The 15,851-nt window shown below is 44.6% G+C and overlaps 1 protein-coding gene across 4 annotated transcripts in view; it reads right to left on the bottom strand.

Annotated features, from left to right (window-relative positions):
- DOCK10 (dedicator of cytokinesis 10) overlaps positions 1–14,545 on the bottom strand; it is a 259,393-nt gene extending 244,848 nt beyond the window's left edge. For 2 of the 4 annotated variants that reach the window (XM_075937576.1, XM_075937572.1), the window contains exon 1: positions 14,353–14,544. In XM_075937576.1, coding sequence (XP_075793691.1) covers positions 14,353–14,463 — 111 coding nt within the window. In that variant the 5' untranslated portion in view covers positions 14,464–14,544. Of the gene's footprint in view, positions 1–14,352 lie in introns of all 4 variants that reach the window. The other 2 variants (XM_075937573.1, XM_075937580.1) reach the window with 2 other exon arrangements.
- Positions 14,546–15,851: the final 1,306 nt, after the last annotated feature.

Raw genomic sequence — 15,851 nt, forward strand, 5'->3', positions numbered from 1 at the left:
TCATTGTCCAGGATGGGTTGTAGATCACTGATGATGCGTTGGAGAGGTTTTATTATTAGAGGTTTTATTATCTGTACAGGTGGTGCCCAAGTTACGAACGCATCGACTTATGACCATTCATATGTACGATCAACCTCCCATTAAGTGCATTACAGCCGGTCCCCAAGTTACAAACGTGCGATCCAAACTTATGAACAGTGCAGTCACATTTAAATGAATGGAGTCCGACTTACAAATGGATCGAGTTACGACCAAGTGTTCAGTACGTAACACATTCGTAAGTCAGGGACTATCTGTATTAGGGATGTGAACGTGTACCCACGTATGCGGTTAACTGATGACTGGGCTCATTGGTTAATTCTCATAGTTACATGTAGTCCCCTCTCTCCATCAGTGCTCTGGCCAGCTCCTGCCTGCCCCCACTTACCCCTACTGAAAATGTCAATGGTTACATGTTTACAAAAATAAGCACCTTTTAACATCCCTAATTGGTATTTCATTGTTTAACCGTGCTATTAATTGTGGTCATTTTTCATCACAATGAATTCTTTTAGTCAACTGCATGAGTTAATTGCAATTGATCAACAGCCCTAATTGTGAACCTTCAAAATGTTCCAGAAGTTGACAAAACCTAGTTCTTAAAAGGGGATACCCAATTCAAACAGTCTGTAAAAATAAAATAAAATTCAGACCAAAAGGTCACTGGTGAACTTATAATAAATACTGACACATTTAACATACAGTTAACCTTAAATGTACCTGTTAGTTTCAGAGAAGACCATCAGTTCAGTCTTACCTCTAACTATCCACTTGTTTAACCACATCATTTTGACAGTTTTTTTCACATAGGTTTAGGAAATGCATATGCATTTTTATAAAACACTGGTGAGCCCATTCGTATTCTTAGTTAATCCAATGTAATTTAGGAGTTAATATATCAAAGTCAGAGGTACACCAGTTTATAACAAGAGTAAGTGGGAACAAGATCAAGGCACCTTACCAGAAAACAATTTCCACATAGCGGGCAGTGACATGTTCAAACAATGAGAGATTCAAAGAATCAACATCTACTACATTAACTGAAACCAAGTACAATAGAGCAAGAAAAAAAAGTTTCTCTGCTAAACATATATAGTCATTCCTGTTTCAGATATAGACATTTCTATTTTATTCTTGTTGATAAATGATTACATTTAGAAAGGAAGCTTTCCCCCCATTGTATCTAACTCAATTGCATTCATTAAATTTCATTATGTCTACATCATTTAATTTAGGTCAACATGTCAAAGCAACCTAAAATCATGTTTGCTTTAAGTCAGCTGATATTACCCTCAAAGATGGGAAAGGCAAATAAGCCAATTTCAGACTCAGTGATAGAAAAGCCTTTTACTTCTTATACAGAATATAGAATTCAGACTTCAGAAGGAATTGCATGTATTCCATGCATACAGCAAATAAATGACTCTATGCAGATATATCTTGTCACATTTTGGCGTTTATACACACACATCACTAAAATGTAGAGATATAAAAGCAATAATATGTAGACAATATAATAAATTAGTTGGTTTTGCTGTTTAAAAGATAGCATATGTAATTTCCTTAAATTAGATGTTTAACTCTTTTGTTATTAGCCTGCATGAACGAATTGTGCTGTTTAAGAAACTGAAAGAATTCTAAAGGAATCTGGAACCCAACTCTGATTGAATTAGGCTCCTCTGAAAACCCCAGTAATATTGGCTAAGAGGCTGAATGCTGCCAGTACATGTTGCGTGCGCACATGTGTGTATGTGAAATGAACATATGTTTGCGTGTGTGAGTGTGTGTGAAATGAGCATATGTTTGCTATATGCATTTGCTAACACTTTAAAAACAAACTCGCATGATGGTATTTTAGGACATTAACATTTTGTTCCAAAACAGGCAAAGCAGTGAGGGCCAGATTTTGGTTGATCTTACACAGCACCGGAAACCATTTTCCCCTCCCCCCATGTACCCACGCAAGTCCTGGGGAGTACAAGTGCGGAAGGGGAGGCTACTTAGCATTGCCTACTGCAGTACAAGGGAACAGTCATATTCTATACTAAGGGTGTTAAGTAGCACGTAAATGACTAATCGTATACTTGGTACAATTTATACTTGGAGTACACAATTAGTCAATAAGGGGCTGCTGCGGCTCTTCAGTTGAAATGTTGTAGGAGCCAGGCATGAAGGCAGCCCGGCTCCTACTACATTTCAACTGCAGAGTCAAGTGGGGGGTAGGTCCGGGACCCAGTGCGAGCCGGGACTGCTTCACACAGGATCCCTCTCTATGCCTCTGCCTTTTAAGTGTAGTAAGAACTGGCACCCCCTGGACCTAGCTCCTGCTTCCTGCCCCCCTCCCCTTGCTGCTTCTATATCAGATGCAGCAAGGAGGGAGATACCTAGGTTTATCAGGTAGTTGACTAATCGACTACTCTTTTACATCCCTACTCTATACTTGTAAAGAATCATGTATGGTGATATGTAAATGTTTAATATCAGTATGAGTCCTTTCAAGCATCTATCACTTAGAAAAGATAATATATCAAAGATACCAATTAACAGGTCAAAATGTATTGAAACTACTAAGTTAGTAAATATGTATCAATGACATATGGAGAAAAATGAATGGAATGGTAGACTTGGAAATTTTAAAGGGAAAGGAAACGCTCTGATCCCACTACAGAAGAAAGAGGGAAAGCAAGCTCTGGCAGGTTTCATTCATATTGACCACTATTTCACCCAGTACACTTCTGAGTGGTATTGTACATGGTACTGATTGGAGTTTGTGTTCTGTTTTGGAAGAGATATTACATGTTTCTCATAGGTGTATTTAGAAAAGGTGGTAAGACTCAGAAAGGTCTAGCCTGGGAAAAGTGGAACACACTGAGCAGCCAGGTAATGAGACTCAGATTATGTAGTGAGACCCAAAATCAACCAGGGACTGTTAGGGAAAACTTTGGGGATATTTTTTGGGGATATTTCTTTGCTTTGAATTTCCATTCAGAGATTCCAGAGCAGAGGTGGGCAACTTGCGGCCCATCAGAGTAATCTGATTGTGGGACTTGGGACATTTTGCTGACCGTGACTGACTGCAGGCACCACCTCATGCAGTTTCCAGTGGAAGTGGTGGCCAGAATGCCCTTGTGGCCCTTTCACTTGTAGGTGCCATCCCACAGCTCCCATTGGCTGGATGGTGGGAGGGGCAGAGAGTAGTGTCTACAGATGGTCAATGTCAGCAAAATAACTCGCAGCCCACAATCAGATTACTTTGATGGGCCACAGGTTACTGGAACCTTTGTGGAGCTGAACCTAGCAACAGACCAAATGGAACACAGCTGCTTTTTGGAACAAGTCCCAGCAACAGTTGATCTAATTGAAAAAACTTCATTGAATGGGACCCGACAGCAGCAGATGTGACTGAGCTGGCTTTGGGGAACCTGACTTCAGAGCCAGAGGACCCAGTGATTGCAATTTCAGTGCGCTACTCTGGGCAGGCTGAGGAGTGATGCCTACATCTGTATGGAACACCACTGACCTCAGTGGCAAAGGCATAAATATTCAGATGGCAATTCACTTCTTAGGATTTAGGCTTCAGGTAGGCTTAGTAACAGAAACCACAATGGTGAAATCCTGCCTCCATTGACAACATACCTATTGATTACAACAGCAGTAATACTTTACTCAATGTGGCTGTATCTAGACTGGCAAGTTTTTCCGCAAAATCATTTGCTTTTGCAGAAAAACTTGCTAGCTGTCTACATTGGCCACTTGAATTTCCGCAAGAACACTGACGATATCATGTAAGATCGTCAGTGTTCTTGCAGAAATACTGTGCTGCTCCCGTTCCGACAAAAGCCCTCTTGCGCAAATCATTTGCGCAAGAGGGCCAGTGTAAACTGCACAGTACTGTTTTCCGCAAAAAAGCCCCGCTCGCGAAAATGGCGAGTGGGGATTTTTTGCGGAAAAGCGCGTCTAGATTGGCCACGGACGCTTTTCCACAAAAAGTGCTTTTGCGGAAAAGCGTCCTGCCAATCTAGACGTGCTTTTCCGAAAATGCTTTTAACAGAAAACTTTTCCGTTAAAAGCATTTCCAGAAAATCATGCCAGTGTAGACGTAGCCTGTGTGTTTAGCTTTTACTTTGCTTGTTTTTGAGTTTGTATCACAAAGATAACATCTTTACATATGAATTGCCTTTAAAATAACTGATTAAATTTTAAAAATGGTCTACAGGCAAACATGTAGTATCTACATAGTGAATTCTATATACACATAGAGCAATGTATACCCTACATTGCATACACTGGAAGCATAGAACCAACACTATCTCAACTTATGTCTTACTGATTTCAATACACAATTAACATAAAGAGGATATTAGAACATTCTCAGAAATGAAGAACCCATTCACAGCTCATATCCAGAATAAACCATTACCCCAAAGTGTTCATTCAGATCATCAGTGTACCCTCCAAATGTCAAAAATTCACAATATAAATTCAATTCATATATTTATGGTACAGTAAACTTCCGATAATCCGGCACCTTTAGGACCCAGGGAGTGCTGGATTATCAGATATGCCAGACTATCGGAAGGGGGGGTTATGAGGGGTCTGGGGTGGGGTGGGGGGATGCGACCCCAGACCTTTCATAGCTCCCCCTTCCTATAGTCCGGCTCTGCCCCAGGCGTCCCTGATTCAGCCGCTGCTGGTCAGTTTCAGCAGCGGCTGAATTGGGGACGTCTACAGCAGAGCAGCTGGAGTGCTGCTGAGTTGGTCCAGTAGCGTCAACCCTTGGCGCTGCGAGACCAACCCAGCAGCACCCCAGCTGCTCTGTCCCAGGTGTACCCAAGTCAGCTGCTGCTGAAACTGATCAGGGGCTGATTCCAGGAAGCTGGGGCAGAGCAGCTCTGCCTCGGGCTTCCTGGAGTCAGCCGCTGGTCAGTATCAGCAGCGGCTGAATCAGGGACAGCTGGGGTGCTGCCAGGTTGGTCCCACAGCCACGAGGGGCAGCGCTATGGGACCTACCCAGCGGCACTCCAGCTGCTCTTCCCTAGGCGTTCCCGATTCAGCCGCAGGTCAGTTTTAGCAGCGGCTGAAACGGGGAAGCTGGGGCAGAGCAGCTCCAATGGTCCAGCTGCCCGGAGCACTTCCGGGTTCCTGATGGTGCCGGACCATCAGAGTTTTACTGTATTTGTCATGCATCTGAAGTCAATGCACTTTACTAAGAGTATGGACTGAGTAAATACTGAGTACTACCACAGAATTTGGAACAGGGTTATTTGTACTACCCAAGCTCAGTGTCTTGATTAGTATTTTGAATACTAACGGGTTATGTGTTCTTGTTAACACTATAATCTGAAAACTGATTGCTTTTTCTCCAAATGATAGTGTGCACAGCTTTGTTTTCATATATTGCAAGAGAATGAAAGGAGGATGTAGCTTTAGTGTTTTGAGGAAACCACCATATTTGAAGAGATAACTATCTTCAGAATTAAAAGTTAAACCTAAAAATCCCCAGAAACCTGTGAACTCACCATATTGGTGAGTACAAAGTAGGAAGGTAAATTCTCATTTAATCAGTTAACCTGTAAAATGTTATATTTAACCACTTGTCTGATTAAGCATGATCCCATGGATGGAGGGCAGCTCCAGCCAACCCGTGGTGCTGCCAAGTCCTGGCAGTTAACCAGTTACTGGTAAGCATCACCCAGTAAGGGTAATGTTTACACATCCCTGTTTCAAAGACACTATTCAGAATATACATTTGAAGTATGAGTATTCAAAACAACTATTAAAGTTGAATTCAGGCACAGGGTAAACACAACGTGAGAGAGAAACCTAACATTCTGTTATAAGAAACAGAACCAAAAGGCCAGAGAGGTCACTAAATACTACAACCCTCTACTCTGGGCTGTACACAGTACAATGGAAAGGAATTTCATGTGGCACAAGATCTTGATTCCACACTGCTAGTTAACCAAGTTAATGCAAGAGAGAGGAAAGGTGAAATCTCTTAGGGCTAATTAAAATTAAGGGTAATATGTTACCACACTTATGGAAATCATGTAGATAAGGACTATTGCAGCCATTCCAAACTGCCTGGATAAACTGTCAGCCATTGATTTTGTTCTGAAAATAGAGGAGCACTGTGAAGATACAAGTATTTGGCTAGCATCTTAGCAATCTGATTTCCAGAAACACCTTCTGTAGTTATGTGCCATGTCTAATATTGGCTCACCTATTAGGAGGTCCCATCTATGTATTGCTACTACTGTACATAAAAATTGAATGACAGACAAATTAACTTGCTATTTGTGTAAACAATCACCCAACTGGCACGGACAATTACAGTTAACTTGAGCTTGGAGATTTCAAAACTAGTCCTACACATTTAAATCGAAGTAATACAAAGTTTCCAACTTTTTGGGGGATTTTGTTTTAGAAGAAATGTGTGGAATATTTTAAGCAAATTGTTTAACTTGACCATTTTATTGAACAGACTTAAAATTGTGTTTTTATTTATAAAGAATTAAAATAAACCAAAATAACTAACCATTTCACAATTACTTGAATAGCATGAGTAATATTACACAGCTTTCAAACAACATTGTAGATTTCTGGAAAAAAATACTTGTGCAACTACCTCAGGATACGTTAATGTTGAAATATTATGTTCTCTAAAATGTGCCAAGAAGTGTTGCAAATACATTTGTCCATCAATCTCTGCTTCCTCATTCATCCCTTTTGGGCACTGGAGAAACTTCTGACTTACATAATAGAACTCCAAATAACAAATACAAATCCACATTTCTTCCCTGATTATTCAGAAGCACTTTGCTGTGCCTTCAGTATATGAACAGAATATTGTGCTGCGTTTTAAATGGCTATTGACATTTTATTTTCAATGACAAACAAAAGAGAGTGTATGAAAAGAGAAAGATTTTTTCTTAATTTTACTTTTTCATTTTTTTACAATGGAAAGAGGAACAGCAGCCTCTGAGTAAAGGCAAAGCAGATTCTCTTTGAAAAAACAGATAAATGTGAGGACAGTGGTTCAGTCCTCAGCTGGCATAAACTTCATTGATTTCAACAGAGCTATGACAATCTACACCAGCTGAAGATCTGCTCAAAGGGCTCACCGCTTGTTGATAAGACCGGGGTTCTGCAAAACTGTCACATGCCTTATGTCATAAGCTGTGCTACAACAGCACAGCAGACAGTGGGAAGAGAGGAGCCACTGCAAAGCCAGAAAAGCTACATACTACTTTAACTTACATTTGGTTTACCACACCTCCACATATGCTGAGCCAGCCAGAGGCTTACCTAATCCCTCATGTCAGTTATAGCAGCTTTAGAGTTGTTCCCCCAGCCCTCATGAGGAAGCCCACAAGGCAAAAAAGCCACTAGATTTTGTCCGTACACTTTTTCCCTGGCACACACCCCATGCTATGGTAAAATGTCATGTTGTTCCACAGTGGGCAGGGCTCCCAGATTTACAGCTCCTTGGGACTATCAGAGTGTCATAAAGGGATGACAACACATAGGGATTTTATCCCAGGTTGTCACATCTTAGGCAGTCATAGTACAGAAAGATCACGTGGAACATGACTGCAATAACTAAAGATGGTGCTTCAGTGTGAACAAGCTGCATGTGCCCCATGGTAACTTCTAATAAGAAAGATTTACAATAATGGAGTTTCATCATCATGGGATAAACAACCTGTGCAAATTAGTGCAGTAAACAAGAATAGAAGCCAAGATTAACACAGCACACTAAATAAACTAACGTAACTTTGTTGATGGATAAGCCTGTTACTTCAGCTGAAGAGGCTGAGATAAAAGAAACTTAATAAGCTCCCATAATTTCTTGCCTAATACACATCACATTTTCTTTTTTCTTTTCTAAACTAATATTCACCCCTAGTGCAGAAGATCACAGCAAGGTCTTCCACAATGGTTGGGTACTGTGTTGTGGCTGATGTTGGGATGCAGCAATGCCTATGCATTCCTTGAACACTGTGGAAACAGTCTCCAGTCCTGCACAGAAGACTATGCTAGGGAAGGTTCCATGGAATCTGTCTATACACAGATACAGTGGCTTTCAACACTGCCCAACAGGTGCAGAGAGGCTGTGATCACTATTCCAGTAAATAATTTTGTAGCCCTGGACCTTGGCTCTGAATTCAGTTGATCAGGATGGATTACACTTCTTCTTCCCTAATCCCATGATAGACCCATACAAAGCCAAGACACTCAGATTTTATTTGTGTACAGTGAATTTCTCCCTTAACAGAATAATTTTGTACCTTGGCTTGGGTTTCTAAGCACAAACCACAGAAATATGTAATTTGGCATCAGAGGCAAAGTTAGTGAATATACAATCTGCCCAACAACAGAATCACTGTATAAAGGTGGGTACTTCACCTTTACCTTCAAAACACACATTCTTTAGTACCATTATTCCTGCTGATGGTGATTGATGCTCAACAATTGGACATCCTTAAGCACCCCAACTAACAAGTCTAAATGAAAACTCAATTAGAACTATTATCTTCAAACTGTTCGCATTTTGACTTACAAACCAAACTATAAATTCTGATGTAATCCTGCACGATTTCATTCCACCAGACAACAGAATAAGGCTATCAGAAATGATGGACAAAAATTTCTCACTGCTGTTCAAGTATAACCTTTTCAAGGAATATTATCAACTTTAACATGGGATTTTATTTTATTGTTTACTTAGATTGTGTTGATAAAGCTGAAAATTTTTTAAATCTAAATTTCCTTGCCAGTATTTATGCATCAGTTTACTATTTTGTATTTTATTCACATTCTTCAATTAAACTTGACTCCTCAGTTTCATTTTTGTTTCTTCATTTTCATATTCTGGTTCTCATGTATTAACACAGTAGTGTTTTGTTTAGGTTAAAAAGTATAAAATTGTCAGGTGTAACTAGCAAATGTTATAAATTAGCCCTTTCTACACTATACAGTGTTGTCCACGAAAGTCAGTTTTCATTGATAAAACAGTGGAGGTGTACACATGGAAATGCTCCTCCCACTGATTTCTTCTGTAATGCTGACATAATACCACCTCACCAAGAGGTGGAGGTCTTATGTTGGTGTAGTTACGGCAACACTGGCTGTTGGCCGTCATTCTTGTCAATTTCAGGGCTATGCTGGAGCCATGCAATTGACAAGAAAGCCAGCTCCCCTGCTTGGCTACTGCTGGATCTGGAATACAAGTCATGCTGCCACACAAGCTTCTGGCATGGGTTGCTGCCAGTGCTCCTCCCAGGAGCCCAGCTGCCCCCTCTCCAGAGTGTGGGATCTCAACTCCCTGCTGCCCGCTGGGAGCATGGCAGCCAACGAGACCCCTAGTGAAAAACTTCCCACCAGAGAGACAAGAAGCCCCAGGATGCTGCCCCATGCTTGCTCCTGGCTGGGAGTAAAGAGGTGAGAAGTCCCAGGCAGCTTCCCATTGCCAACTGGAAATGAGAAGGTGAGAAGCCCCCAGGAGATAGTTGAGCTCCCAGCGGGAGTTGCATGGGACTGAGAGCCATGACTCTCAGGCCCCCATGTTGCCCTTCCTCCTGGTAAGGACACATTCCACCAATAGAAAAGAAATGTAGACATCCACCACCTCAGTGGTGGCTGTAAGTTGACTTAACATGGATCAACTTAAGATTGTAGGGTAGACATAGCCTTAGTTTGCTGTGTGCTACCTAGAAAGTTCTTCAACTCTTAAAAGTTTTTAGGTCTAAATCACATGAAAACAGCAAACATGGAGATTTGGCACTTCCAAATGGTCCAAATTCTAGTCCCCAGCTCTCGGCATTGCAGATTTGGCTGAAGGAAAACAGCCTGCCAAGGCTATAGAAACTCCTTTAGTTCTTGAATTGATAGTTTGATGATTGGAACTCTCTTTAGAATGCTGCTGTCTTATGCAACTCAACTCACTCATGACTAAGTGTCAGAGGTAATGAATCATTTCCCCTAGCCCCTGAAGGATGACTAGGGAAAGCAAAGCAAATTCAGAAAGCAATGGGGGGGGGGGGGGGGGGGAGGAGGTATTTGGCTTTCAGATAGCTAGGAAGAATGACCTGGCTGTTTTCTTAGTAGACAGCTCCATTCCAGGGCTTTCTATCTGGAAGGGAGTGCAGGACCCATTAGACCAAAGAAATGGCCCACCAGCGCATGAAGACATAGATACTTCAGTTATTTACTGTTCTAAGTATAGGGGGAAACTACAATGACTTAAATACCAGTGTGACATAACCGCTGACAATTGCTAGCTTTTTAGTGGCAATTGCAGGGGATTTTCCTTGTTCTCAAACTCTTTACACTGCTGGAGTAAGATATCTTCTCCTGGAACATGGAAAGTGAAATACTTACCTGTATGAATTTGCCCAATCACATACCATAAAATCTAGAGTATAATGCACACTTTTTTCCGATTTTTTGGGGGTCAAAGTCAGGGTGCGCATTATACATAGCTGTTATTTTTTTAAGGTTTTATTTTGGCTGTTTATTCAGAAGCCGATGAACCTGTAAGTAGCCCAGGGCCGGGGAACTCCCCCTCTCCTCCACACAGAAACTTTCCCGCTGAATTGCTGAAGTTCACAGAGAACTATGTACTTTTCTGTTTATATAGAATGGATCATATTGTCTAATGTCCTGCATTTTACACCCATTGAAAAAGATGATAAATGATACCAATTCAATAAAAAGCATATTATACTCCCTTTCCTCCAGTATAATAATTATATAAACATATAGGCAAATGATGAAGGAGGCCTTATAGCTGTTATTTTCAGGCACATATTAACATGAGGGCAAAAGACTGTGTCAGAGTTGCATCTGGTTTTTCACCCAGGGGATTTCCTGAGGAAATGACCAAAAACTGACAAGCATTTCAATAAAATAATAACCATGAAGACAATATTTAAAACATCATGTGAAGTACCTAAAAATCACATGGGAATGAGAACAGCTTACTCAGAATTTTTTAACAATCCATAGTCCGAATATCTTATAGGTATACTAAGAGGTTTTCATACTTAACCTTTGTGCCCTTGTGTAGTAAACAAAAATCGGTCTTGGTTCAAGTTACAATAAACAGCTTGACCTTCAAAAGGACAAATTAAAAGTTGTAGCTAAAAACGTCCTACTGTATTTACTGTATCTAGGTGCTAAAAAGCTGAAAGCTAACATTTTAAAGTAGGGATGTAAAATCCCAGTTAACTGCTTACCAAGGATCTTGTGGGAGGGAGGCTGAAGTGGTCCAGGCCAAAGCACTGATTAACCAGTTACTAGTATGCATCACCCAGTTAACTGGTTACAGCCCCACTTTAAAGCCATCTTCATTAGAGATATCTTTTTGTGTTATGCAGCGAGTCATATGTAGAGGTGTTATACATGCCAAAAGGCATTTTCCCTTGCAATTTGTCCGTTCTTTCATCTAATCCTGCCAAGATTTAGGCATACTTCTTTAATTTTACAGTCTCTGAACAACCCACATGAACGGAACTACTCACAGCGAATTACATTAAGCATGTGCTTAAGTCTTTACATGATTGGGGCCCTGGTTTACTGTACTGTAAAATCAAACATACATAAAAAATGTTTGAAAAACTTTCTTGTCCACCTAAATCACTGATACTGTCCACAAACCTGCCCTCGTGTGACTCATTTGGATCCCTCCAAGCAGTTTTTACAGTTTTTGTGAAAAGGTGCACATGCAGTATAATTTTGTAATGTTCACTGAAACTGTTAAAATCTCAGGGTGCAGGGGAGCCATCTGGCACGGCAAAATGGTGTCCTCAAGATGACGGTGGCTGATGGGAGCCCAAAGTGGCCAAAAAGCCTGCCAGTGGTTTTTAAAGGGGCATCTCAACAATTCTGGTGTGGCTCTGCATTTTTTACGATGTTGTTTTGACTCTCTTCATTTAATGGGTTGGCCACCCCTGCTATACAGTATTCACTAGTACATATTCACTGATAAATTCCACTCTATATCCTAGAGTAACATGCCAATGTAACATGCCAACTTCTTATGATGGAGAACTGTACATTACAGAACTTGTTATATTCTTGAACATCTCCATGTCAAATCGTACTCTAGTCACCTCTCTATATACTCTAGAACTTTCTATAGCCAACAGAGCACTTTATGGCACAGAAGGATCTAGTGTTCCCTGTAATCTGTGCACTTCCACACACTGCAGAGTACTCTAGGGCACAGAGGGATCTAGACCAACCCGCATGTGGTGGAGCGCTCTAGGTCACAGAGGGTCCTAGATCTGCCCACTGTGGTAGAGCACTCTAGGGCACAGAAGGACCTAGATCCACCTGCACATGGTGGAGCACTCTAGGGCATGGAGACCCTCCTGCACATAGCAGAGCACTTTAGGATGCAGAGGGATCTAGACCCCAGAAGTGATTGGACACTCTAGGGTGCAAAGGATCCTAGATCTGCTCACACAATGTGGAGTGCTCTAGGGTGCAGAGGGACAACAGAGTGCTCTAGAGCATAGAGGAATCTACTAGACTCTCCCATGTCCCACAGAATGCTCTAGGGCACAGAGGTACCCAGACCCTCTCTCACAGGATGGAGCGCTCTAGGGCACAGAGAGCTTTAGACCCTTCGGGCTCATCTACACTGGCCCCTTTTCCGAAAGGGGCATGCTAATTTCACAGGTCGTAATCGGGAAATCCGCGGGGGATTTAAATATCCCCCGCGGCATTTAAATAAAAATGTCCGCCGCTTTTTTCCGGCTTTTAGAAAAGCCGGAAAAGAGCATCTACACTGGCCCCGATCCTCCGGAAAAAAGCCCTTTTCCAGAGGATCTCTTATTCCTACTTCAAAGTTGGAAAAAAGCCCTTTTCTGGAGGAATAAGGTAGGAATAAGAGATCCTCCGGAAAAGGGCTTTTTTCTGGAGGATCGGGGCCAGTGTAGATGCTCTTTTCCAGCTTTTCTAAAAGCCGGAAAAAAGCGGCGGACATTTTTATTTAAATGCCGCGGGGGATATTTAAATCCCCTGCGGATTTCCCTATTACGACCTGTGAAATTAGCATGCCCCTTTCGGAAAAGGGGCCAGTGTAGACGTAGCCTTCCACAGCCTGCTGGAGTGCTTTAGAGCACAGAGGGGCTAGACTCTTCCACACCCCTCAGAGTGCTCCAGGACGCAGAGGGACCTAAACCAGCCCACACACAGCGAAGCATTCTAGGGAGCAGAGGGACCTAGACCCTAGGGCACAGAAGGCTCTAGACCCTCCTGTATCCCAGAGTGCTCTAGGGCAGAGAGATCTGGATTCTCACACATCCTGTGGAATGCTCTAGGGCACATAGGGATCTAGACTCTCCTACACCTCATGGAGTTGTTTAGGGTGGAGAGGGATCTGGTCTCTCCCACATGCTCTAGGTTGTAGAGGGCTCTAGACTCTCCTGCATGCAGCGGAGCACTCTGGGGCACAGAGGTACCTAGACCCTCACACACCCATGGAGCTCTCTAGAGCACAGAGGGATCTAGACTCTCCCGCGCCCCGCAGAGTGCTCTAGAGCACAGAGGGATCTAGACTCTCCCGCGCCCCGCAGAGCGCTCTAGAGCACAGAGGGATCTAGACTCTCCCGCGCCCCGCAGAGCGCTCTAGAGCACAGAGGGCTCTAGACTCTCCCGCGCCCCGCGGAGCGCTCTAGAGCACAGAGGGATCTAGACTCTCCCGCGCCCCGGGGAGCGCTCCAGAGCACAGAGGGATGGAGACTCTCCCACGCCCCGGGGAGCGCTCCAGAGCACAGAGGGATGGAGACTCTGCCGCGCCCCAGGGAGCGCTCCAGAGCACAGAGGGATCGAGACTCTGCCGCGCCCCGGGGAGCGCTCCAGAGCACAGAGGGATCGAGACTCTGCCGCGCCCCGGGGAGCGCTCCAGAGCACAGAGGGATCTAGACTCTCACATTCCCCGCGGAGCGCTCTAGAGCACAGAGGGATCTAGACTCTCCCATGCCCCGCGGAGCGCTCTAGAGCACAGAGGGATCTGGTCTCTCCCTCGCCCCGCGGAGCGCTCTAGAGCACAGAGGGATCTGGTCTCTCCCGCGCCTCGCGGAGCGCTCTAGAGCACAGAGGGATCTAGACTCTCACATTCCCCGCGGAGCGCTCTAGAGCACAGAGGGATCTGGTCTCTCCCTCGCCTCGCGGAGCGCGCGCTCTGCCAGCTGAGCCCTAGCGGACGCTCCCGACCCGGGGCGCTGTGCCCGCGGGGCCGCAGCTCGCGCCTCCCCCTCCCCTCACACGCGCCGCTCGCAGGGGGCGCGGGCTCCAACTCACGCGCAGCTGGTGGCGGGCGGCGGCTGCCGAGGCGGCGCTCTGGCGGAGCTCGGCCGCCAAGCCGGGTCTCAGGCGGCTGCGGGTGAAGCGGCGGCTCCGCTCCCCTGCCATGTGCCCGGCGCGCCGGCTCGAGTCCCCCCGCGGCGCTCGGGCGCAGCCCCGGCCAAGGCGCTTTCAGGAAGCGGAACTCGGGGCTTTTTCCCTCCCGCCCTCGAAGGCGTGTTCCCCCCGCACGCGCCCGCTGGGCTCGCGGAGCAGCGGGGAGGGGCGGACGGGGCTGGGCTCGGTTCGGCTGCTCGGACACCTGCGGCCGGCGAGCCGGCGCCACAGCCGCGGAAGTTGGGGCTGGCTCAGCGCTGCCCAAGCGCGTGACAAACATGCCCCCTCTCAGGAGGGGCGCAGCGGGGCCGGGCCTAGCGCTGGCCCCGGGTCACACCCTGCGCACCAGCTCCAGGCACCGGGGTCCAGCTGAGGTGCTTCGCGGGAGTCCCAGGCGCTGGGTGGGAACCCGCAACCCGTGACTGGTCCAGTGCGCTCGAGAAGTGGTTTTTCAGCCCTTTATCATTTGCAGACCCTACAAAATATCAGCGGGAAGTGTCCACCTCCCCCGCCCCTTTGGGGAATTAATCCCGTGGCCGGCAGACACGCCCTCCCCCCAACACTGGAGAAGGCGAAGACTGAAAACTAACAACCAAATTCAACAGCACATGCTGCCTCAAGCTGGCAGAGCCTTTGACACAGGTTGAGAAAGAGCGCTAAAGTGTGGTCTTCTGGGGTAATGCCACTTCCGTGCTTTGACCTGTAGGTGGGGGGCAGTCACACATCTCTGATCAGAAAAACAGAACGCCTTTTCTGGGATCTGAAACTTTACTTCCATCCTCACTTGTTTTTGCAGACCTCTTAGACATAGTCTGTGATCCCCATCCCTCCTCCCAAGAGTCTACAGGCTGAAAGCCGCTGCACTAGAATTCCTGGAATGGTCAGATGAGACCAAAAATGTTAGACTTCAACCAGTCAGCCAAGAACATTTACTCTGAGCTTTTCAAAAGCATCTTTAGGTACCTAAATTCTACCTAATTTGATTGTGGAAACCAGCTTTCTCCCGCTCCTTTGTAAATCCTAGCCTTAATGCATTTTTTCCCAGTAACATGGAAAATTTGATTTCCCAGTTGTTTATTTTAAATATTATCAGTAGAAACAGAGGTCATAAGTTTTCATACCTTGCTCTTTTCCTTTTGACTTTTGCTTTCAGGAACAACTTGTGTGCTTATTGAGTATCAATCAGGGTTGTGCTGCAAGGTATGGAAAATGTGATCTGTATCTCAGCAATTAGTTAATGCTCAGCTGTTAGAGAAGAGACCCTGTTTTTCTTGCAATTGATGACTGTATTCCTGCTTGCAGTCCTACAGGGGAATGCGAGGCAGGGCGAGAAGTAAGGAGCTCTTGGATTGCAAATGATAAAAATATAGGGTGACCATATCTCCTGTTTGAAGAGGGAC

Source organism: Pelodiscus sinensis, chromosome 10, assembly GCF_049634645.1.
Source record: "Pelodiscus sinensis isolate JC-2024 chromosome 10, ASM4963464v1, whole genome shotgun sequence".
NCBI lineage: Eukaryota > Metazoa > Chordata > Testudines > Trionychidae > Pelodiscus > Pelodiscus sinensis.